This window comes from Hippoglossus hippoglossus, chromosome 20 (assembly GCF_009819705.1).
Source record: "Hippoglossus hippoglossus isolate fHipHip1 chromosome 20, fHipHip1.pri, whole genome shotgun sequence".
Classification (NCBI taxonomy): domain Eukaryota; kingdom Metazoa; phylum Chordata; class Actinopteri; order Pleuronectiformes; family Pleuronectidae; genus Hippoglossus; species Hippoglossus hippoglossus.
Window position 1 is genome coordinate 17,490,061 of NC_047170.1, and position 23,364 is coordinate 17,513,424.

The 23,364-nt window shown below is 42.0% G+C and overlaps 1 protein-coding gene across 4 annotated transcripts in view; it reads right to left on the reverse strand.

Moving 5' to 3' along the window:
- Nucleotides 1–23,364, reverse strand: part of LOC117754173 (collagen alpha-1(XVIII) chain-like) — a 48,878-nt gene that overhangs the window by 3,648 nt on the left and 21,866 nt on the right. Inside the window, exons 3-35 of one of the 4 annotated variants that reach the window (XM_034572932.1) lie at nucleotides 17,545–17,792; nucleotides 17,296–17,466; nucleotides 16,677–16,808; nucleotides 12,215–12,289; nucleotides 10,857–10,949; nucleotides 9,154–9,292; nucleotides 8,847–8,890; nucleotides 8,511–8,699; nucleotides 8,324–8,350; nucleotides 8,076–8,138; nucleotides 7,802–7,882; nucleotides 7,177–7,224; nucleotides 6,838–6,972; nucleotides 6,476–6,580; nucleotides 5,826–5,879; nucleotides 5,375–5,410; nucleotides 5,089–5,211; nucleotides 4,779–4,838; nucleotides 4,640–4,666; nucleotides 4,463–4,507; nucleotides 4,227–4,280; nucleotides 3,886–3,921; nucleotides 3,717–3,800; nucleotides 3,550–3,615; nucleotides 3,218–3,271; nucleotides 2,890–2,979; nucleotides 2,729–2,764; nucleotides 2,537–2,590; nucleotides 2,124–2,180; nucleotides 1,930–1,989; nucleotides 1,780–1,821; nucleotides 440–467; nucleotides 198–266 (exon numbers count right to left, since the gene is read on the reverse strand). In XM_034572932.1, coding sequence (XP_034428823.1) covers nucleotides 198–266; nucleotides 440–467; nucleotides 1,780–1,821; nucleotides 1,930–1,989; nucleotides 2,124–2,180; nucleotides 2,537–2,590; nucleotides 2,729–2,764; nucleotides 2,890–2,979; nucleotides 3,218–3,271; nucleotides 3,550–3,615; nucleotides 3,717–3,800; nucleotides 3,886–3,921; nucleotides 4,227–4,280; nucleotides 4,463–4,507; nucleotides 4,640–4,666; nucleotides 4,779–4,838; nucleotides 5,089–5,211; nucleotides 5,375–5,410; nucleotides 5,826–5,879; nucleotides 6,476–6,580; nucleotides 6,838–6,972; nucleotides 7,177–7,224; nucleotides 7,802–7,882; nucleotides 8,076–8,138; nucleotides 8,324–8,350; nucleotides 8,511–8,699; nucleotides 8,847–8,890; nucleotides 9,154–9,292; nucleotides 10,857–10,949; nucleotides 12,215–12,289; nucleotides 16,677–16,808; nucleotides 17,296–17,466; nucleotides 17,545–17,792 — 2,625 coding nt within the window. Of the gene's footprint in view, nucleotides 1–197; nucleotides 267–439; nucleotides 468–1,779; nucleotides 1,822–1,929; nucleotides 1,990–2,123; nucleotides 2,181–2,536; nucleotides 2,591–2,728; nucleotides 2,765–2,889; nucleotides 2,980–3,217; nucleotides 3,272–3,549; nucleotides 3,616–3,716; nucleotides 3,801–3,885; nucleotides 3,922–4,226; nucleotides 4,281–4,462; nucleotides 4,508–4,639; nucleotides 4,667–4,778; nucleotides 4,839–5,088; nucleotides 5,212–5,374; nucleotides 5,411–5,825; nucleotides 5,880–6,475; nucleotides 6,581–6,837; nucleotides 6,973–7,176; nucleotides 7,225–7,801; nucleotides 7,883–8,075; nucleotides 8,139–8,323; nucleotides 8,351–8,510; nucleotides 8,700–8,846; nucleotides 8,897–9,153; nucleotides 9,293–10,856; nucleotides 10,950–12,214; nucleotides 12,290–16,676; nucleotides 16,809–17,295; nucleotides 17,467–17,544; nucleotides 17,793–23,364 lie in introns of all 4 variants that reach the window. The other 3 variants (XM_034572931.1, XM_034572934.1, XM_034572933.1) reach the window with 3 other exon arrangements.

Genomic DNA, 23,364 nt, shown 5'->3' on the forward strand with positions numbered 1-23,364 from the left:
ATAAACAAACATTAAAAATATATTCTAAAAGCTAGCTCAATCACAGCAGGATGATTTCATTGAAAAACTGTAAAAAAAACACTTTAAAGAATTATTATCAACAATTATTTTTCTCTTTGGTGATATTTAAAGTTGTAATTTGTGTGCGTTTACATTGAGAACGCTGTTATACTTCTAATTCTAACGTGCCGACTCACTTGGTGGAGCTGGCATCCCAGGGAGGCCTCTCTCTCCCTTCTCTCCTCTCACTCCCGTCTGACAGTTTCCTTGGAGACAAAAAGAAATAAATCAACATTATCCTTAAATCCATGAACGTTAGAAGTATTTTTAAGGATGTTTTATCGTATTAATATCCCGAATATTCCATTAAATTGGCCTATTTAGAAATATTCTTATAATTCATACTTTCTATTTAACGTGGGAAAATAAACCAACGTACCGACTGCGATGCTTCCATTGGGATTAAGCTGAAAAATACGAAGCACAAACATTAAAGTGATTTGTCATTTAAAAATACTCAGAGTTCTTCCACTCGTCACTTATTAGTCCGTTGTGTTAACATCATAATCCACATGCAGGTGACTATGATACGTGATTTTTAAAAACTACCTCAGTTGGTTTGTGACACCGAGCCTTCACCTTTCCAGACTGGATGTGAAGCATGCAGGAGTAGGATGGAGTCCTTGAACAGTTCTGAGTGGTGACATGTTACAGGAAGTACTGATGTTACACAGAACCACATGCATGTTAGAGGAAGGATGTGCAAAAGAAACGGAGATGGAAAGAAAGTCGGTGTTGAGGGAGCTGAAGGAGACGACTGTAAATCAGAGGGGAATCACTGTGTTGTTATTTAAATTCATAGAAGAGATTATGCAGGAATCTGAGGTGACTCTCTACCGGCCTGTGAATAACTAATCTGGACAAAACCTTTCATACAACTTGTGTCAGAGAAAAATAAAATCACACCACATCTGTACCTCCAATATGTACACAATGAGTATTGAAAAGGAGGATCATCGTAGATAGAAACTCTGAATGAAGTTTTATACAAATCGATGGTATTTCATTCACAGGAAGTTCTCTGACACACGCTGTGGTAAAAGGTTTTATTAACACATGCTTTAGTAGCAATACTGATGAATACAGTGTTTTCAGAAAGTACTCAGACCCTTTTACTTTTATTATGTTGCAGCCGTATTCTAGGATCCTTCAAATGTTATTGTTTCCCCCAAATCAATCTACACTCAATCTCCTCAAGTGGCAAAGCAAAACGTTTATTAAAAAGTGAAATGTCCCATTGACATAAGTATTCAGTCGCTTTACTCAGTACTTAGTTGAAGCAGCGATTACAGCCTCCGGTCCTCTTATGACTCAACAATCTATTCACACGTGGATTTGTGGATTCTCTGCCCTCGTTCTCTGCAGAGCCTCTCGAGCTCTCTCAGGTTAGATGGAGGACAAACATTGTCAGGTCTCCCCAGAGATTTCATTAGCTTCAAGAGTCCTGAGTGCTCTGGACCAGGTTTTCATGAAGGTCACCTCTGGTTTACCGAGGCCCGGCTCATGTGCAATCAATCAAGTCTTTGCTCAGGAAGACAATCAAGGTGGAGAAACATCTGTCCAGAGTCTGAATGCTTATGTCAATGTGATATTTCACTTTTTTTCTAAGCTGAGTGCAGATGAATGTGGGGATTCAAAGATTAAAAGATTTTATCATGAGGCTTAAAAAAAGTGAAGGGGTCTGAACATTTTGTGGAAACACTGTAGACATAAACTTACAGCCATTTTGCAGTGGGGTCTGGGAGGGACGGGGAAAACTGTCTTCAGAAACCAGAGGAGAGAGGATCATAAGCATGTACACAATAATAACAAGAAAAAATATATATGTCCAGTATATATTAATGAAAGTATGTGAGTGTCTGTTCTTACTCCTTTGGGGCAGTTGAACATTCCTGGGCGGCCCGGTGGTCCAGGGGGGCCTGGAGCTCCCTTATGAAGAGGATACAACACAAAAGTACACAGATTAAAAAGGGATTATTAGACGTTATAAAACTTATAATTACATTTGTCAAACTTCAGAGTTTTCTCTCTTGATTCCCCCCCCCCCCTGGTGGGAGACTCACCTGCAGCCCAACAGAGTCCCCTCTGTCTCCTTTCAGTCCAATCGGGCCTGGACGACCCTTCACAGACACACACACACATTATCCACAATCATCCAAGTGACGACAACAACAAAAGCTATATGTAAAGTTAGATTGTCTTTAACACTAATGATTCCCACAGGGACGTTTGGGAAATTGGGTGGTTTGTCGACTGTGCGATTTCATTTAACGTAAAACTTCTCCAACAGCAGGTGTTCGGAACCTAAAATGATGTGTTCAGTGTTTTTTCACAGTAGAAGACAAACAACTACTGTTTGAAAAGAACATAGAAAACGAGAATTTTCAACCTGAAGCTCCTGATTCAAAGAACCAACAATTACTTGAATTAAATCTTAAATCACACTGGTAATGTTTGGTGAGTTCTTGGTGCTTACAGCTCTTCCAGGGAAACCAAACTCTCCTTTTGGCCCCAGGGGTCCCACGGGTCCCTGTTACAAACAAAACAAAGGGTCTGATTGTGTTTCTGAAATATATTTACAGTGTATTTCATCCACAGCAACAACATAAAAACCCAGAAAAGTTAATTTAGTTGAATTTGCTTGTTTTTGCTCAACGTCAGTACTTACTCGAACACCAGGGGGTCCAGCTACACCGTCATCTCCCTGCAGACACAAATAAATCTTCTCTGATATGTGCAGTTACATTGAAAAGGATTTTTGAATAAGCTGTTATTGATCCTGGGGAACATGTGAGTGTAAAAGAGGAATAAGTTTAAAAGAGATATAACCTTGATTCCGTTGGGTCCCGCTGGACCAACCAGGTCCGACGCCACGGCTTGATCTGCTGCCATGCTGAATCCTGGCTCGCCCTTTTCACCCTGCAGCAAAGTAAACAAACAAACAAACAAACAAGCCACTGTAGACTGAGAAATACTGAGTCCGTGTACAGAAATATGAACTCGTAATTAAAAATGCTGAAATTAGAGGAGCTATTTCTGAAAAACAAGGAAATCTATAAAGAAAACAAGTTTAAAATCTGACAAAAGACACAAACCAATGACAAAAAATACACTAATAACTACTGAAATCATAAAGACACATGTATATATCACTTACTCTAAGTCCTGAAGGTCCTTGAACACCTGGAAACCCAATGTCTCCCTTCGGACCCTGTGCAAAACAATCAGTTAAAGTTAAATTCAAACTAAAATAACTCCTTATCTGTATGTTTGAGTCGGTTTTGATGGGAAAATGTCGTCCCTACAGGTCGTCACATCCGTGTTTACGTACTCATGTCATGTCCTTTTCTTTGCATTGTTTCAAATTGGAAACAGCTGAATGCATTAACAGAAACATACAGATGTTACGCTCTGCAAATATCCAACAATCTTCTGTTACACTTCAAGAGAACTGGCTCTATGAAGGGTGTTTCTCTTCCTGATACTCACAGCAGATCCCTGAGCATCAAAAAACCCTGAGAAGTTGAAGGCACCGTCTGTGTCGTTGAGTAGAAGCTGAAGAAGACACAGATGCAGAGTGTGTGAGCTTCATCACTGAACAGTGCACAGCTCCATCCTGCGAAGGCCTTGGCCGGATGTGATCAGGTGCTACTCACATCCTGGAGGTTGACGAGGGGTCCTGGAGGTCCAGGTGGTCCTGCAGGGCCGGGAATACTGAGTCCGTCCCGTCCCATCTCACCCTGAAATACACAGTTGATATTTAAAGCATTTAACAAACAGCAACATGGAGCAACCTGAAAGTCCGAAGTGTTGTGAGTCTCTTACCTTTGGTCCTGAATCACCTTTGTCTCCCTTTGCTCCCTGCAGATGAGACAGAATAAAGCAAAATTCAATCATACAATTGATTTCTGTCACTATCATTGTGTTTTTCACAGGCTTATACGTAATTATCATGTATAATAATAATAAAAGCTATGTTTGTTTTCATTTAGGATCCATTCATGTACCTCAGTCATTTTAAGTTTTAGCCTATGAAGACTCCTTACCAGTTACTTACTATGGAAAAAGGACACAGTATCAACTGGTCTAAATTATATGTGAAAGCTGACAATTTTAATGAAACCATTAATCTATTGATGTGTCTGTCAATCGATCCATTTTCTGACCTCGGCCCCTTTCAGCCCATCCAGTCCTGGTCGTCCTGCAGGACCTGACTCCCCCTGCAGAGGCAACAGAGAAACATCCACCGGGCTCCATTCATCACTGAACAATGTGCTAATGGTAACATTCAAACAGTAAATATTTCTCTCTGATAAAACATCACTGACACAGTCTTTCTTGTTCTAGTTTGCAGAAACACATGTGAGCGAGCAGAGCAGGAGGCGGCTGAGATAACACTCACCTTTTGACCTGGTTTTCCTGGAGTGCCGTCTAAACCGTCTGTACCCTGAAAGAGGCAAAGATAAACAAGTTTTTAAATTCAAGATGCTCACTCCTCTGAACTGTAGAATTAAATATATCTACGTCAACAATAAAGGGGAGTCTGGCAATAACGTTTTAAGTAACTAATAAGACTTACATTTTGTCCTGGAGCTCCAGGGAGACCCTGTGGAAAACAGAGGGAGAATATAACATCTGACGCAACAAGACGAGTTGACTAACGACATCATGATAACACTTGGGGCAGGATGCTGCTCTTCATCACACACTCACTGTACCTGTGGTCCTGGGGAGGGAGCAGAGCCTAAACCCCCCCGCATGGCAGATCCTTCCAAGTCCTGCAGAACAAAACATGGAGATGAGGTAACACCCACATAACCTGAAAGAGCAGATCATTTGGTGCCATCACAGTCGTACATCGATAACTTTAAATAGTAAACCCAGAGACACTGATAATCCTGCAGCGGTCTCGTAATGTTTTTACAGCGATGTAAGTATAGATAAGATGCTAAAGATATCATCTTTATTCATTAAACATCTTGATAATTAAAACCATGTCTAATTAAAAGTATCCCAGTCGAGCTGTACCTCATAGTCCAATGTGCCTCTTCCAGGGGGTCCGGGGGGGCCCGGTGGACCCCTGGGACCGGGCTGCCCTCCTGGACCCTCTGACCCTGGGAAGCCTGGGATCCCTGCAGGGCCCTGGTCTCCCTGGGAGACAGAAGACAAATGAAAAACATTGATTAAATCATCTTCCGAACTGTATATAATGGGGCTGGGATGCACAGCGTTGTAAATGTGTAAATACCACACAAAGCCCAGTGTAATTATGATGATAATGATGGTTCACTGCAGGGAAATAATCAAATCCTACCTTTGGTCCTGGTTGGCCGCTCCCACCGGGGACTCCCTGTTAACAAATAAAATACAATCACAGCACATTAACCACAGCGACGACAGGAGAGCGACTGTGTTTCTGTTTTGCACAAAGAGGCAGAGCAGCGACCCCCCCGGAGGCCCGGAGCTTTATTAGTCTGCAGGGTCACCTCATTAGGAGCTCGGCGCCTGTGTCAGGTGGGTGTTTAGATTGTGTGTAGTTGTTTTCTGCTAACGGAGCACTAAGAGCCCGGCTCAGGGGAAATCAGAGACACGAGCAGGAGCCACACGAAGGTTTGGGCACGTTCACACAAGAGGAAATAACTCAGATCCTTTTAAATTGTAATCAGAACGTTAATGAGTTCATTCATTCCATAAGAACATTGTTTATTAGAACATTTTATTGGATTTCTTAAAGTCAGTTTTGTGAATTTTGTTCTCCCCCTCACCTTCTCTCCCGTCTCGCCAGCAGACCCTGGATCGCCATCTTTTCCATCCACTCCCTGCAGGAATATTTCAGGATTTAGCAAAAAAATAAAAGCACATTTATAACTTAAATGCACGAGCAACCATATTTCTCTTTGGAAATGTTTTGCTACGTGCAAGCTATCGAGTACAAACTGGTTCACATGAGGCCGTATTAAAACAAACCTGATGAGTTACCAGAAACTGAGGCGAACAAACGTTTCATGCACCTTCACAGTGGTGCAGTGGATTCTTATTAAAACATGTGAGTTGTACATTCACACAATTAGTAAAAAGCCTGTGAGACAAAAGACACATTTCCCCCAACTGAAGCTACAGCGGAGACCATGTTCTGAAGCCAAATGCTGTTAGCTTTAATGCTATCTGTAGATAAAGGACTTGACCCTACACACACACACACACACACACACACACACACACACACACACACACACACACACACACACACACACACACACACACACACACACACACACACACACACACACACACACACAATACTGCACAGCAAGCAATGGCAAGTAAGCAGTGAATGAACATGGTTTCTTTTTAAATAACGTTGGGGGAAATTCTGTCTTTTCAGCCCCTTTGATTTGGGGCCAGATGTTAATACCTGACCAGACCCTGAACCAGAACCAGAGCCAGACCAAAAACCAGAACCAGAACCAGACCCAGAATCAGACCCAGACCCAGAGCCACTAAACCACTCCACAATCACCTGGAAACAGAAGCTTGGTCAGGAGAGTGATCGTAGGACGACAAAACTCGTGTTTCATCTTCATGTTGAAGATGAACATCCACAAGCTGATATCTTGCTTCAGAAAATAATCGGTCTTCAAGAATTCCTTTGTCACATTTCATATATAACCACTGACTTTCATATTTTATATATTTCCCTCTTTGATTTTGCTCTTTTTGATGAACTGTCAAATGCAAACGAGAGCAAAGAAAAGGAGGAAAGAACGTAGAACCTACAGGAAGTCCAGGTTCACCCCTCACTCCGTCCTTCCCATCTTTCCCAGGAACCCCAGGTGGTCCAGGAAAGACGTCTCCGGACGAGGTCCCTGGGGTGCCTGGCTCTCCAGGGGGGCCGGGAAGCCCTGGAGCTCCCTGAAGAAACAAGACAACACATTTAAAAGTCTTAGAAAGTGATCAAAATATTCAACTAATACGCTATGGAAAAAAAAGGTGCCTCAAGATGCTACGTCAAACATGTTGTTCTTCTCTTTCTCATTATTTTCAAAACTGAGTCACAAACTTTAAAATGAACTGTGTCATAATAAAAGATTTAAGTTAAAAAAGACTTTAACTCACCCGAATAAGTTCTGCATCACTGTCAAACTCTTCAAATCCTGACCCCTCCTGGTGAACACATGACATGACCAGTGAGTCAGTCAACAAGCCAATCACCAATAACTTATCAATGATCACAACTAATCAGATCAATTAAAGAGTTTTACACTAAACTAAACACTTCAGATTTTATTCAGGATTCAGATTTATTATTAGAACTGGTGCATTAAAGTGGGAGTGAACAGAACTATAAGTAACATCAAATTCTTTACAATAGTGAATAATATATTCAGTTTGTTGATGAATAAACGTAAAATAATCATTTGTTATTAATCTCCTTCAGTGCAAAATAAAGACAAGTGGCTTTAAATTCATAATAACACTGAGCGTGTAGAGGGACTAGAATAAAACATGCAACCCAAGGAAAGTGCCTGCACCATGAATTAGTTACAGATTAAGGGAATAAAGTTATATCAATAAAACTTTAAAACTTCAGCCTGAAGCTCAGCTAGCTCAGAGCAAAAAGGGAAATATCTTAACTTGATTTAGGCCAAATCTCCAAAATAACTTTGACTGTCATTAGTAACTGAAGTACACCAGGTTCTGCTAAGTCCAAGAGGGTTAAAACAATAGTTTAACAATTCACCATGAACATGGTCCCCGAGCTGGTTCGACCTGGAGGTCCAGGAGGCCCTGGAGGACCCGCTACTCCAACACCCAGATCACCCTGAAGAAGACACCATGGGATAATTATGTATTTATTTCACTTTCCATCATTATTATTGTTACTGAATTATTGTTTTGCTCATTTATTAGTCCATGGATTTAGGTATTTAATGTGTTTAATAATGTTATTAAAAGAGTAATGTTAGAGTAATGTTTAATAAGTTATTACTGTATATATATATATTTTTTTTTACCTTTTCTCCCTTAGTACCAGGCTCTCCCTGAAGTCCTGGGAATCCTGGAGTCCCAGTTGCACCCTGGGAAAGAAACAGCTCAGCTCAATATACCAGAGACAGTGTCTCATCATCGTATCATGTCTCAAGCTGACACTTTATCCAGATATAATAAACTGAAGCTCTAAATTAGCAACTGTGTGTGGAAAATGGGACATTCCTGAATTACTTTTCCCTAAAGACACTAAAATAAGACTGAAGAGACTCACCAGCAAACCAGTTTCACCTTTAGTCCCCTGGAGACGAGACAGAAATGGAAAACCATTCATTTGACTTTCAGAACTCACATAAATAACAGACTCTGCTCTGAATAGCTCATGTGATGTTTTATAAAAATAGAAAGTGACATTTAAAAACAGAACATTGCAAAGGGAAGAAGAAGCATTTCAAACTCACAGGCTGTCCGTCTTTCCCCGGTGCTCCAGCTGGACCTGTGGGTCCCAGTGGCCCCTGTGGACCCCGTGGTCCCGGCTCCCCTCCCTCTCCGTCTGCTGAGGTTTGTCCCGGAAGGCCAGGGGGTCCTGGTGGGCCGGCCGGACCTGGATCCCCTCGCTCGCCTTTCGTGACCGGAGACACCTGGAGGGACTGAGATTGAATGAATGACACCGACATTAATTAAGCTAAAAAACAGACTCATTGGCTTTGAGATACTTGAGTATAATGAAGTAATAAACTGCATCTGGGAGCAAACACAAGGTTAAAGTTCATATCTGACAATAAATAAATACTTACAGTGTCCAGGGCTGAGGCTGGAGTCGCCGTTGGAGAAGATTGAGCTGTGACAGAGAAACAATTTGCTCATTAGACATTAACCACTTTAATTTTACACAAATGATTATTGTACTTGGTGCAGTTTTTATTGTTTTTAAGCTTTATTCTGTCTTCTCTTTATTCTAAGACAGAAATAAAAGGTAGAAAAAGAGATGAAGGCTGCAGCTACCTTGTCTTTATCACCATCTGCTGGCTAATTTAGAGAAGTACAGGACGAGCTGTGCAGCATCTCCTCCTGATGTGACTCATATCTACAGAATGAATTTACCTCTGACTGTGCTCATCGCCTCCTCATGTCCAGACGTCTCCTCCATATCTTCATCATCGTCATAATCGCTGCGTATGGACGGCTCAGTGGGCGGAGCTCGGAGCGGCGTGCTGTAAGTTGGGTCCAGCTGTGGGAGGGGCTATAAACATGGGAGAAAGAAATTAATAATCAAACTGTAACTGTACAAAAACACTTTGTCCAATATTCAACATAGTTTAAATGTTCCAATGTGATTTACGTTAGTTCTTAAAATTATAAAATCAGATTTGCTTTTCTTTCGTTTTTTGTAAAACATCCATAAACTTTTAAACTACAAAAAACATAATCATACTTGTATACATTTAGTTTTATAGAGGATTTTTATTCTCTGTCATGATTCAACAAACTACAGCTCGGAAAGTGAAAAGAAGAAACACACTGTTATCAACAGAATGAACGAGATGTTTTCTCTGAGTCCACAATGAGACACTTTCCACGTTCCACACATTGAACCAATCTGTGCTGCATCACTTCAACATTAATTCTGCACTGTTTTTACAGGATACACAGTGATGACAGGAAGTCTTGACCCCATCAAAACTCAGTGTCCTGCTTATGGATGATGCATGATGGGGGTTTCCATCTGTCTTTTAACTCTCCTGATACGACTGAGAGATATTTCTCATCCAAATATCTCAGAGCTGCCTGGATATGATCTGTCAAACCTCTTTGTTCCATATTTGTGAATCTTTGAGACACAAGACCGAGAGTCAGTGAGGTTCTCCAGAAACATCTGAGCTCAATCCCCCTGATTCCTTCTGAAAGTCTCTATCCATGTGCCCTTCAGCAAGGCACTGGAATCTCCTGAGACCAACGAGGCTGAGATCATGTCGGTAAGATCTTTACTGTGGATGTGGAATTGTAAAGTTTTGCTAATGATAGAGAAAAGAACCTGAGAGGTTAAAAAAGACGATTATTAGCTAGACCTTACTGCTACTACTACTACTACTACTACTACTACTACTACAGTACTCTTACTATTTACTGCAAATAAGCAGCTATTTCAATTATTTTTATAAATTTATGTGTGTTCTGTTATATCTCTCTAGTTTAAGAATGGACGTCAGTGACGACGCTGACAGGTGACTGGTTCTCTCCTGTTTATCTACATTAGACAGATTAAATAGAAAAGAACAGAATAATTTGCTGTCTTTTGGTTTTGTAAATCTGTTGGGAAGATGGCTCTTCTTGTATTTTAGCCTCTTCTAGAAAAAATTGTGTTTGAAAAAGTTGACCTACTGCTTTTATGTCACAATCACCCATTTAACTTTATTTTCTTCTGTCTTCTCTATATTATTTAAAAAGCATTTGAACAAAGACAAGTATTTGGAATTTGGAAGGCAACACAATGCCAAAGCGACTATTCTCTTGTGATTAAGGTCAACTAAATGTCAGTATTTTCTAAAGTTATATAATCTGTGGTCTTTAAATCCTCCTTCACTCTCGTCTAGTTTTGTCTGTATTTCAAAAGGAGCAGAGCTGGCACAGAGCTGCTCCATGTTCCAGACTCCAGCAGACCTAAAAGGATAAGAGTTGTTTTCTTTGGTCCCAGTCCAGATCAGCGAAATTGGAAGGAGAGAGTGTGTGTGTCTGTCTGTGTGTGTGTCTGTGTGTGTGTGTGTGTGTGTGTGTGTGTGTGTGTGTGTGTGTGTGTGTGTGTGTACCATGGTGTACTCTCTCTCCTCCACAATCTTTTTCACTTCTTCTCTTTCTTCAGCGTCGTCATAGGCATCATCACCACTTCCGTATCCAGAGGCCTGGAGAGAGAAATGAGAGCAGGATCCAAAGATAAACACGGAGAAAGACAGAAATGATTAAACGCTACTTAACAGACAGATTTTTATCTGAGCTCAAACTGTGGGATGAGAAAAGTGGATCAGGGGGAAAAAAGAAAGAATGAAAAATAATTATTTTATACCCAGTGTTCGGTTCCCACAGTTTCAGATTGTTCAAATCCAACTTGATTTAATTCACTCACATCTGATGCAACTAAAGCTCTTAACAATAATAAAGGAAAATACAAAATACGTGATGCAACATCAACTGGTACTGAATACAACATGCAAATAGAGAATATGAAGTATAGATAGAAAAGCACAAGTTCAATTTTAATTCAACTAAACACCTTCTGTAACTGTAACTTTTGTCTATCTGCTTTAGGAAATGTGTTTTAAAATAGATTTGGTTCCATGTAGAAGAAACTAAACTGGAACTGGTTTGAAGAACCCCTTGATAATGTAATCTTAACCCATCCCTAATATTCAAGTACTAATTGTGTGCATTAATCTGATGTTATTAAACTTCACACTTGTCTGAGAAATGCTTTCCACCAGATTTTGGACCCTGGCTGCAGGGACTCGCTCCCATGAAGCAACATTAACGAGGTCCAACAAATGTGTCGGGTGATGAGCTCTGGCTTTCACTCTGCATTCCAGTTCCCCCTAAATCATTATGGGATGTGGCTGAGGTCTGGTTTCTGTTGCAGGAGAAGTTGATTGACCAGCGAAAAAACTTGGAAAACATAAAATCACGGACGTGGTTTTCTGCAGATGAGCGCAGATACAATCCATTTAGCTTGAAATCGCTCGATGATGCAAAATAAAATTAAAAAGAAACTCATAACTCACTTTAAATGCATCAAAACAAAAAGTAAAGTCTGTTTTGAGAATGAAAACGAAGATGAGAGTTAAAATGTGGAGTAAAAGTAAAAAGTCATCAGAAAAAATTATATACTTAATTACAGATACCTGAAAAATCTACTTAAGTACAGTAACTAAGCATTTGTACTTTGTTACCTCTCACCTTGACCATGTACATAAAGGTGATAGACGTGTCCATATACTTTTGGCCATATAGTTTACTGAAGTGCACTTTTTCCACCAGTAGAGGAGGCGATAGTTCCAGGTTTGGACTAGAGAGGTGATGTGTGTGTATTTCACACATCAGACTCCGTGTTTTGGGTGTGTTTTCAGATGTGTGTGTGTGTGTGTGTGTGTGTGTGTGTGTTTTCGTGCACACTCACATACGGATCGTCCTCCTCACACTGGTCATCTGGGGCCGTGGGATCTGACTTCAACACCAGCTGCTGGATGGAGCCCTGGAGAAAGAGAAAGAGGAGGAGGTGGAGGAGGAGGAGAAGAGAGTGTTTTATGTTACACGGTAATTTAGTTCAATCTGTCTCATTAAATGTTATTGAAGCTGAGCGTCGATTCCCACACATCAACACGCTTCCTCCGACCTTCAGCAGAACATATTAACCTCTGTCCCTCGTTCGGCCAACACGTTAATACACACGCTAATATTCACACGTCAACATCTCTCAGTGAAGCAGGTGTGTCGGGCTCCGCTCCAAAACAAAGCCTATATTGTTTTTTGCAAATTCACATGTAAAATACTTTCACACTTTACATCATATTAACAGCTGCTGCACATCATGTCAGCGGATCAGCAGGGGGCCTGTAGACGTGTTAATACTGCGACACTTTAACACAGCAGCAGTCCACCGGTGATTCATGAGACCGTACGAACAGCAGTGCTTCAATTGGCCGAGATTAATGAGCGGAAGCTTAATGGGGTCATCGGGCATCAGACGCAACAATGGAGCTGTGAATTCTGAGCTTCTGTTCGGGGCGTCACAATCTAACAGAAGAGCTGTGAACCCAATTATTAAGTGCACGCACAAACTTGTTCCCACGTGCAACAGCGAACAGTTCTCTACATCCCCGAGTCAGTGGACCTCTCCTCTAATTAAATCAGCAAAAGGCAATTTCAGCCAAGCTTATTGATATTGACGTCAGGCCAGAGGACGAACACCTGTTTTTAATGGAAACACGGACGATCAAATTCAAACGGAGGTGAAGGAGTGAGAAACAGAGAGATTAGAGGGAAAGAGCGAGAGAGGACGGGTGGATGTGAGTCGGTGCAGCAGCTAAATCGGAGACATGTGTTTGTGCAGCAAACAAAAAAGTTTGTGCCTGACAATCTCAAACAACTGTACTATGTGAAATTCCCCCTGAAGTCAGGCCACAGAATCGAGGCTGAACGATGGACGACAGTTTGTAAAACTTTGTAATTGCAGGAACGTAAACACATGAAGTCAGCGCGTGGGGATGTGACGTTGTCGTGGCTGTTTGAGTGACATGTTTACAACACGAATGACCGAGTCCAAACTGGCCTCAGTCTCTCAGAAAGTAATCAACGTGAGAAGACACTGAAACAGATATTTTTATTTACAGCAACTCAAGACGATAAAAGACCATGTAGCTGCTCACATTTAAAACTTGTACACAAACTTAAACTGTAAATAAAGATGGACGACATTGTCCCCGCTCCTGTCGTCCATCTTTATACTCTATGTCTATGTGGGGACATGAATCTGGTCCCAACAAGGTAATTCACTCCCATCAGAGTTTGAGCTACAGTATGAGGAAGTGGAGACGCGTCGTCCATCTTTATTTACAGTCCGTGATTTTAACAGGAATAAACCACAATAAATAACTTTCACTTACAAGACACAGTTTGAAACTTGGCATATTCTGAATAGCTGCTTTGAATTTCAAACTTTATACAGACAAGCGTTGGCATTGGAAGTACAAAGTTATATCATTACTTTATCTGTGAGAATACAGTGTGAATGTGTGGGTGTTGTCCACAGACGAGTGTTCAGGGATCTTCACATGAAGGTTAACTACTGACTGTGTGTGCAGCTACTGACACTGAGAGACAACTCACACTGTGAGTCCAGGGTCAAGACACGTTTAACTCAGCATAAAGTAAAGTGATGAAGTTTTACGAAAGTAGCCTCTTTGTGCCACAAGGTGTCACTAGTTAATTTGATTAGGACGTAATGACTGTTTTTTTTTTACAGCTAAAGCCTCATTATACATATTATCCATTATCTTTTATGGCTAATTCCAGAAAAGGTGGAGAAAAAACACTGGCGTCGAAACACAATTTTATCCAGACTGCCCTTTTTAAAGAGTCTCAACCCGCACCATGAAGGGAGGCACATTTCTCCATGAGCGTACTTGGCTAACAGAGTGAATTTCTTTGACATTATGAGAAAGAAAAACACAGAGAGTTGCTGAGGGAGAAGCAGAGGACTCATAAACTGGATCGCTCACTCATGCTCCCTCTCAGATACACAAACATTTCCCTGCGCCCAACATGGGGGGGTGGTGAAACTAAGCAAAGCATAAAACTAAATACGAGAGAATAAGTCAGTGTGGCAGGAGATATTTTAGAGTATTTGTTTGCATGCGCGACTGCAGGGGAATACTGCTGCTGCTACCGATCTCCCCGGGTGGATCTCAGACGGAGCTGCCAGTTCAAACACCGAGCAGCTGGAAACCAACACTTACTACTGGTCCCTCTTTGTGTGAGGAGAGGGAGCAGTAAAAAGGGATGGAGCTTTCTGGGAGGAGAAAGATGAGAAGAAGCATGATTTTCTGCTGTCGTGTCAGTTACAGTTATCTGTGACGACGGGCCGGACTTGATTCGGGACACTATTTTTCTTTTTAAGAATCATTTTCTGGCATTTTTGCCTCCATTGAACAGTTGATGGAGAAGATGCACAAAAAGAAAGAGACAAAGTCCAACCTGGAAACAAATCACGGTCACTCTGGCTGCTTCTTTTATTTCTGTAATTTTCTAATATCATATTTATATGGCCAAGTTAGTAGAAATATAAATATCAGCAGTATCACTATTGCTTTTTGGGGGGTTTAGGAGAAATTCACAAAGCATTTTAGCTCTAAAAGTAGTTTCCAAGTGGAAGAGAAGGACTCTTAGGTCACAGTCGCTGATCAGTTCAAAGTAGAAAATTTGAAAACTTTGATTGGATCAGATCAACATTATGTTAGTTGCACAATTCTCCAAACACTCTGGCACTAGAAGAAATAAACTTTAGAGGATAAATGGATAATCTTGGAATAGGTCAACGCTCTGACAGAATATATGAGGCTGACATTTAGGGAAAGTTTGTTTTCCTCCTGAGAGGAATATGGATTCTATATCCAACGGGCAATTAACTTACAGAAGCTCAGTCTATAAAGACTAGAAGCTACAAGTCTCTCTGTCCACAGCCAATTATTCATTTATCAGAGAGAGGTTTTCCTTTATAGGATTTATTCAAAATAAAGTAGATGTAGAATATTTTTTTAAGAGATTTTAAATGGAACAGTGAGGTTGTTTTTCTCCAGGCGCGATGTAAATATGTCCGTCAGAGCTGGTGTCAAACCACAGTCGGTAGTAGAAACCTTTTTTTAGGTTGTTCCAGAACAAAATGACTCCCCCTCTGAGACGAAGAGATTCCTGAACAAACACAGAGCTCCCTCCGCCCGGATCCTGCACTTCTCTCAAGCTCTCCTCAGATTTCCTCCATTAAAATGTTATTGGGTGAAATGAAGTTGCTCGGCGATAAGAACTTCTTTCCACTGTCCTGGCAAATAAAACATCGTATTTCCGTCACATGGACTCACACATAAACAGGAAGAAGACGAGGCCTGGATTGAGTTTTTAAGGTCACAGGTCATGTGTTTATATGAATTTAGCCACTGGCCACGGGGGTAAGGGAAAGAATTGTTGACGTTTGCACAATGAGCTCTTCTCCAATTAAATCAAATTTAATTAAATTGATGATTTCACACGTTTTGAGACTTCTGAATTTTGATTTAACATCTTTAAATCTCATCTTTCTGGCTGCACTTGCCAAACCTTTGCAGATACATCACATAATTGAACGATATTCCCTTTGCACTAAACCATTTTCTTCCTCCATCTCAAAGCAATTACAAAACAGCAAATCATAGATGATTGGGAGGAACGTCCTGAAGCATTTACTGGTTAATTTGTTCTTTTTAAAGATCCTTGGGAGCAGAATATAAGATCGAGTGCATCTGATCTCTCACCACTTCTCTATCCTACACGCTTCCTCAGGGATATGTCTAACAACAGATGTATGGGAATGGAACCGCCACCCTCGCGTCCTCGATATTCTGCCGCCTGAAGATTTGGCGGCTGCACTCACGGTTGCACTCGGCGTATTCAAGATGAGACCGTCATCTATACTCCAGATATGTAAATCACATATGACGAGTCAGTTATGTGGTCTCTCTCAGGATGGAGGCTCATAAACACATGCAGTCATTCATTCCTCGTCTCCTGTGGTGGTCGTTATGCTGCCAACAAAGACTATTGTGTTCATGTCTCAGATGTAAAATAGGAAACCTCGCAAAACGCCACGTTTCTCTGTCTGTTCCACATCTGCTCTCAACTCATTTATCCAATGGATCTGACTCTGGGAATTCATAGAAATTCAATGAGGCACGGAAGAGGACATTTTTAAATATTGATGCTGGGAGAGAACTGGGACACTGGCTCTGCAGTATCCCAGTTCAGGGGCTGCGTCCTTCGAAGACTGAATTGGGACACAGGCACACACATGAACAACTTCTCTAGGAAATCCAATTCCCACCCGGACTCACCACAAACTTCTCCAGGCCCGTGCCGCCGGCGTTTCCCACAAAGATCCCCGAGCTGGCCTCGAACGTCAGAGGCTGCGGACTCCTGACGAAGGCAACCCGGTGATATTCCTCACAGTCCATGTAGAGACGCACCTGAGAAACAAGACATCAAATCTTATTATTCTCCAAAAACTGATGAAAGCAAGTATTTTTTACAGAAAACACACAAAAACTTACTGCATCAGAAATTATTCAGGGATATATCTGGTGATATTAAATTTTTCTTCTCGCGGTCACAGAAAGAACTAACGGACAAAAGCCAACAGTGGATTTAACTTATCGCCTGTGTAAATCTAACGGCTCTAGCAGTTTATTCCTCTGCAGCAGAAGTCTACGAAACACGATCTTTCATTATGACCAACATGGGAACTGTAGTTTACGTTGAGTCGATCCCACATCTGCAGCTGTAAATATCAGGTTTGGTATTAACCACAGTGTGCAGCTATTTAAATAATATTGAAATATATTTGTGACCCCATTTTTAAAGACTTATACATCAACTTGTTATCATACTTGTACACAAATTGTGTTTTTTTTGTTCCTATATCGGTTTCGTTTTGAATTGTGATCTGACTCCCACCTCCGCCCCCTGCACCGTCAGGGTGAACCTCGCCCATCTTCCCGTCAGGTCGCCCATTTTGAAGGAAGCAGCTTCCTGGGTCCCAGCTGTCGTCCCTGGGTCAGTGTAGTACAGCACGACCCTCTGGGAACCATCCTCCACTTCTGACAGCGCTATACCTAAGTGCACAATCTGAACAACAAGATGGTAAACAATTAAAATGTGAAGAGACATATGTGAGTGGAGTTAAAGGCAATCACCATGACTTACTTTTTGATAAGCATCTGTGATGGCGAACAGCACGCCACCACGCCACGTGGTGGGTTTGGCTATGACCGTGACGGCGAAGTCATTGTAGAATGGGTCGGGGATGAAAGACTTTGTGAGGCGGCCCACGTTGGCGTCCGGTCCGAAGCTGTACGCCGGGTAACCCTCGAAACCGGTGACAAAGGAGACGGAGGGAGGGAGGGGGACGCCGATCAGCTCCGTAAGGTCCAAGGCTCCCTGGGAACCGCGCTCTGCAGAAAGCAAACATGGAGAGGAGGGAACCGTGTTAGAGGAGGGGAACTGGAAATAAATCTCGATGAGTTACTGACACATTTACCTTAGAAAAAGAAACAGGGATGAAAAGTCAAAAAACAAAGGAAACGGCTGCTCGACCACATAGAAACAAACATGGAGTAAGAGGTTAAACTCTCATGGTGCAGAATGTTGCTGTCGTTTATTTGCTGTCTCGAGCTTCGTTCATCTCAATGCTGCAATTATTAATGATGTATGAACTGTTTGTCTCTGCAGTCGAGCTGTGACTGAACTCGAGGGCCACATCCTTCCAAGGCTGCGTCCTTCCACCGCAGAGCAAGGACAAGGACATCTCCACCAGGTGAATCCTTCCCAGGTCATGGTAAGAGATGGCGGCAAGTATTACATGTAAGTACTCAGAGGTCAACCCGGTGATTGCTTCTCCACAGCATGTGATCTTTAAACTGCTCTGTTTCTCTTTGGCAACACGTCACATACACCCCATCAAAGTTTGCAAAGAGGGTGAGAAGGAGCTTCCATCTTTCTAAGGCCTGCACCCATGTCATCACACACTCATGCACAGCTGGATGCACATTTGCTCTCTATCTGTCTGTCACACACACGTTCTCCAGCGTGCCACAGTTATTCTATCTCCAACAGACATGCTAGTGCTTTGTGAATCCCCCACCTCCCACAACATGTCTTTTCTCCCCTGCTTGCACTCGCTCTCTCTCGCTCAAACACACAGACTCAGTCCCCACAACACCTGGTTCTCCTTAAACGGGACGACCCCTGGAACAATCGTCTGTTGTTTTAGTGCGAACGGGCAGAGGGTATAGACGGCGGGCATCTGGAAGGCGTTAGCCTCGAGTAGTACACACGTGCTGCGGAGTGGCAGTTCCTGTAAATTAGGCTTTACCACATGGTGTGTGTGTGTGTGTGTGTGTGTGTGTGTGTGTGTGTGTGTGTGTGTGTGTGTGTGTGTGTGTGTGTGTGTGTGCATGTGTGTGTGTGTGTGTATGTGTGCGAGTGAAAGAGCAACAAAGCAAAAGAGAGAGAGTTGAAGGGTGCTAACGTTAAAAGACATCCACGAGAGCAGTGTGTGTGTGGGCATGTGCGTGGCGAGTGATGGTCCCCCACAGGAAGCGAGGCCCCCTCCCCCCCCCCCCATGCATTAATAGGATTGAAGCCCCTACAGACCGCAGCAATTAAAATAAATAACACTGAGGTGCATTTCTGCTGCGTAACCTTCACTACAGCTGATGAGTGTCACGTCATGATCTGAGATCCAGAGCTGCTGCTGCTGCAGATTCTGTGATGGTGGATGCAGCTAAAACAATCTCCAGTATTTAACAAATAAACTTCAACTCATTTCAGAGAAGCCTGCACTGAGGAGGGGGGAGAGAGGAAAGGTCCCAGAGGATCACATCCTGGAATCAGAATATCTGTAACTGGCTGCTTCACCACACAGACTTTGCTTTTCGTCTTCTCTACTGTCAGAAGTAAAGTTCTGTCCAACATTCCCACAGCTCGGCCGGTCCCTCCTCGTCGTCTTGGTCCAAAAGTGACATCACTGCAGATGTTCCTCTTCTGGGTCAGAGACGTAACAGCTGGACAGATTTCCATGGAAATTAAAAGATGTCGCTCAAGTTCTCATCGAGCAGGAGCTCTGCAGAATCACTGCTTGTCCTGTGTCCTGCATCGTCCCTGAGACAAACTGTATCTGTCACCACTCAGATGATCTCGTTGGAGGGATTTGGCTTCACAGACGGGATAGTTTCAAATTAATAATACCGTCAATAATGAGAATAGAGCCGTAACAATATGAATCGTGTCAGTGCAGGACGACGTCAGCTGTGAGTAATTCCAGTCAGGGTGTGACTTCTCGGAGTAATCAGCCTTGGCTGAGTCTGAGCACCACCTGCTCTGGAGCTGGGCATGAGAAAGAGAGCGGAGAAGAGGAGGGAGGCTCAGGAGATTCAGTACAAGTCCTCTAATGCTCACATTTCTTCAAAGTACATGAATGAAGAACAAGAGGCTGCCAGGCGATCAAGTGTTTGAGAATAACTGGCTGCAGTGAGGTGAACTCCCTGTTTCTTGGCCCATGTGAGAACATGCAACATGATTTCAGGGATATTGTGAATTCACAGTGCTTCAAGAAACCAAACTAAAGAAAAACACAGTTACCACACATTTATAACTACATTACTCCCGTATAAGAAATGAAAAAGTGAGTTACTGGGTTCATTGTGCTGTAGGTGTATGAGGGATAATATCAGACAGTACACTGCCAGAATGTTAAATGATTCTTTGAGGAAACTTTTTTGAATTAAAAGAAACTGCAATGGGAAACTTGCATAACTGGTTCTAGGGATAAAGACGAGGTACATCTGTAGAACTGCAGTTCAGTTTGACCACAGCACGAATAGAGAAATGGACAAAATGCAATATTTAAAATCACCTCAACACAAAAAAGAGCCAAATACTTGCACCACTGCAGATGTTTCAAAGTTTATTTTTAAGCTCAGACTTTTCGAAGTTGAGGCCTGATCACAAAGGGAAAAAGAGAAAGAAAGAAATGTGGGTCATAATAATGAGGTGATGATGGATATTATCTGGACAAGTCCAACTGGGCCGGAGAACCTCGGCTGTCAGTCAGAACACAGCAGTTTGTAATGAGCTGCCACACATGATGAGAGTCTGGAATCCAACCAAACCTCAATCCTCTCTGACTCCAGATCATCACAGATCATCAGATTCAGGAACACGTCCATGGGTCTGAGGTTCACCTCTGTGTACGTGCACGTGCACTACGAGAACTCACAAGCGCACAAAGCCTCGTTTCAGCAACAATCCAGAACAAGTGGGTCACGAACTTGATTCCAGCCTTTAAAGATGCAAAAAACCTCAGAGTGACGCGATGAATCGTCTGCGGCTGTGGTCACACCGCATCTTAGAAACCCGCTGCTGCCGCCCCCACAGCCGCTCTCTTTGTGTGATTGTCTTGTTTTCATAAAGATTTAAACTAGATTGACTTGAACTGTGAACTCATATGAGGACACATCTGCCAGAAGTTATAGCGAAAGGCCCAAACACTCGAGATAACAGCCAGTTCTACACAAAAGTAAATCAAAAGATTGCGTTAATGGGGAAACGAAAAGCCAGAAAACAAACAATGAGGAAACTCTGATGTAAGGCAGATGTGAAATTGCTCATTTCTTGCATTAAAAGTTAAGCTCTTGCTGGTAGAACTTGAAATATTGAATGTCTGAGTGTCCATGAATTGTTGTTGTGATGTCAGACGCATGCTGTTATGAAAAGCAAGAAGTCCGAGGTAAATTGCAAAAGACCACACAGCCTGTTTCAAATTTGAATCATCATAAAAACTGTGTTCGGTTATTGTGCTCTTTGCAAAAACTGTCCAGCATCGACTGCAGTTAGCAAACGTTTCCCAAGTGAAGGTGCCGGATGAAATGTGGGTTTGTTTGGGGCATTAGCGCTCCAGAGAGTTTGAAGCCTTCTGTGAGGACCGAGTCTGACTTGTGGTCAAATTATGGTCCAGAGGAAAAACAAAACTGAAAATGATGAGAACAGTCAGAAAGAAACTCGCTCTGAAAAGGATAAAGTTAAGTTTCCTCTTTACATGATGGGGACATGGGAATTGATTTGGCTGTAAAACTTTTCTAAAGGAGAAACACAACAGACTCTTGCACAAGACTCATCTGTTTTCATGTCAGATCATTTTAATCACTGCCACAACCGTCTTTTCTTTCTGTGCAGCATTCCAGCACATTTTAACAATAACCAAACAGATAATTTTGCTCACTGGACAAAGTGAAATGTTCATACTGTGTCATCTCCAGAGGGAAAAGGAACCAGTGAAGGAGAGAAGATCACATTCCTGCCGTCACATCCAAGAAGAAATGTGAGATTAAGGAATGAGGAAGCACCTGCACATGTGACTCTCCTGTATGTGAGGAATGTGACAGACAGGACTAATTAAAGATGATTTCACAATAGTTAATACAGCACAATATGTGTGTTTTTTATATCTTAAGATGTGAAATATAACAGGAAACAGATTCTCCAAGATCTCCTGTGGCTGGTTGTTCCAGAGGCTCGGTCCCTGACCCCAAAACGAGAGTCCAGCGTGGATCATGTGCAGAGAGACAGTTTAACACACAGAGAATGTCTCCAAGTCAGCGAGACACCACATCTGCTCAATCTGACACAGCAACACAGGCGAGTTTTATCCAAAACAGCCCGTTTGTGGTCGATAACGGTTACATTTATTTCATTCCAGTGGGGAACGCTGATTGCATGATGTTGCAAGCACCTTACTGCAGCAGCTGAGCCCAATGAGCCACACATGGAAACCAGTACTGAGAAGACGTACTCGGGATGATTTGTATGGGAAGAAGATGTCACCTTCAGTTTAAAGAGTGGGTTCAGTGAAATGATGAAAAAACGATTTTCTCATATCTTCGTTGTGGTCTCTCGCCGCGAGGGTTTTGTTTCTCTGTCTCCAGGGCGATAGAAGTCAACAGAATTCAAACAAGTGTTTGGGACAGAGGCTGAAAAGAGGAGCTGCAGCACTGGACAGTCTGAGGAAAGTGATGTTTTCTACCTTTTCAAGTAATAACCCAACTTAGAATTAAGAACCTGAATATAAGTGTCATATGCCTCCTATTCCCAGACTAAGTTTCTTTACTTCACTTATGATAAAGTCGTCAAACGAACACTTCAAACTCAATGTGTCACATTTGCAGGCCACATCAAATTATAAACATTTCATAAATTAACAAGTTTCAACAATAAAATTGGATTATGTTATGTACCATGACAAAATCTTTCTCAATGTGTTTGCAGACTAAACGTAAAGTATCTGGTCGGCTACTCAACTCATGTTTTTGTCATTTTGATGTGCAAATACTCCTCGACTGTAAAATAACTGTACATTCACCCCTGATGCAGTTTTTTGCTAAACGCAGTTACAATGGAGTCGTTCATATGCTGAGAAATGCAAATAAATATGTGGAGCTGCCACATGAGGTTTCCAACGTGGGAAGTAAGAGCAGCTTTCATGTGCAGCGGACGTATAGAAGAAGCTTGTTCTGTTTGGTAAATCCTGAAACTAATTTAAAGTCGAGGTGGCTGCAGCTTCTTTTGAACTGAGTTTGACCTCTTAAAAAAAACATTTCAATCTAAACACAAGATCGATACATAGATCGAAAAATGTAAAGTATTAAATGTGTTTGTTGCAGCCAAGATCTCGTAAAGTAGGAGGACATTTTCCACAATAAAGCCATCATGACTTCATGTTCTCTGAGAGGCCAACAACAGGACACCAGCACCAGCTGATTATCCCATAAAATGGAAACAGCTTTTTTTACGGTGAGATAAACCAGATGGTTAACAGGAATCTGAATAAGCTGTTTCAGACCTCGCCATCGTCGATGCTGGAGCAGAACCTGGCTTATTACCACAGATATTTAAATTCATGCTCTGATGAACTGGATAAACATCTGTTTTTAAGCTATCAACACACTTCGTTTGACAATTAGTCGCCAC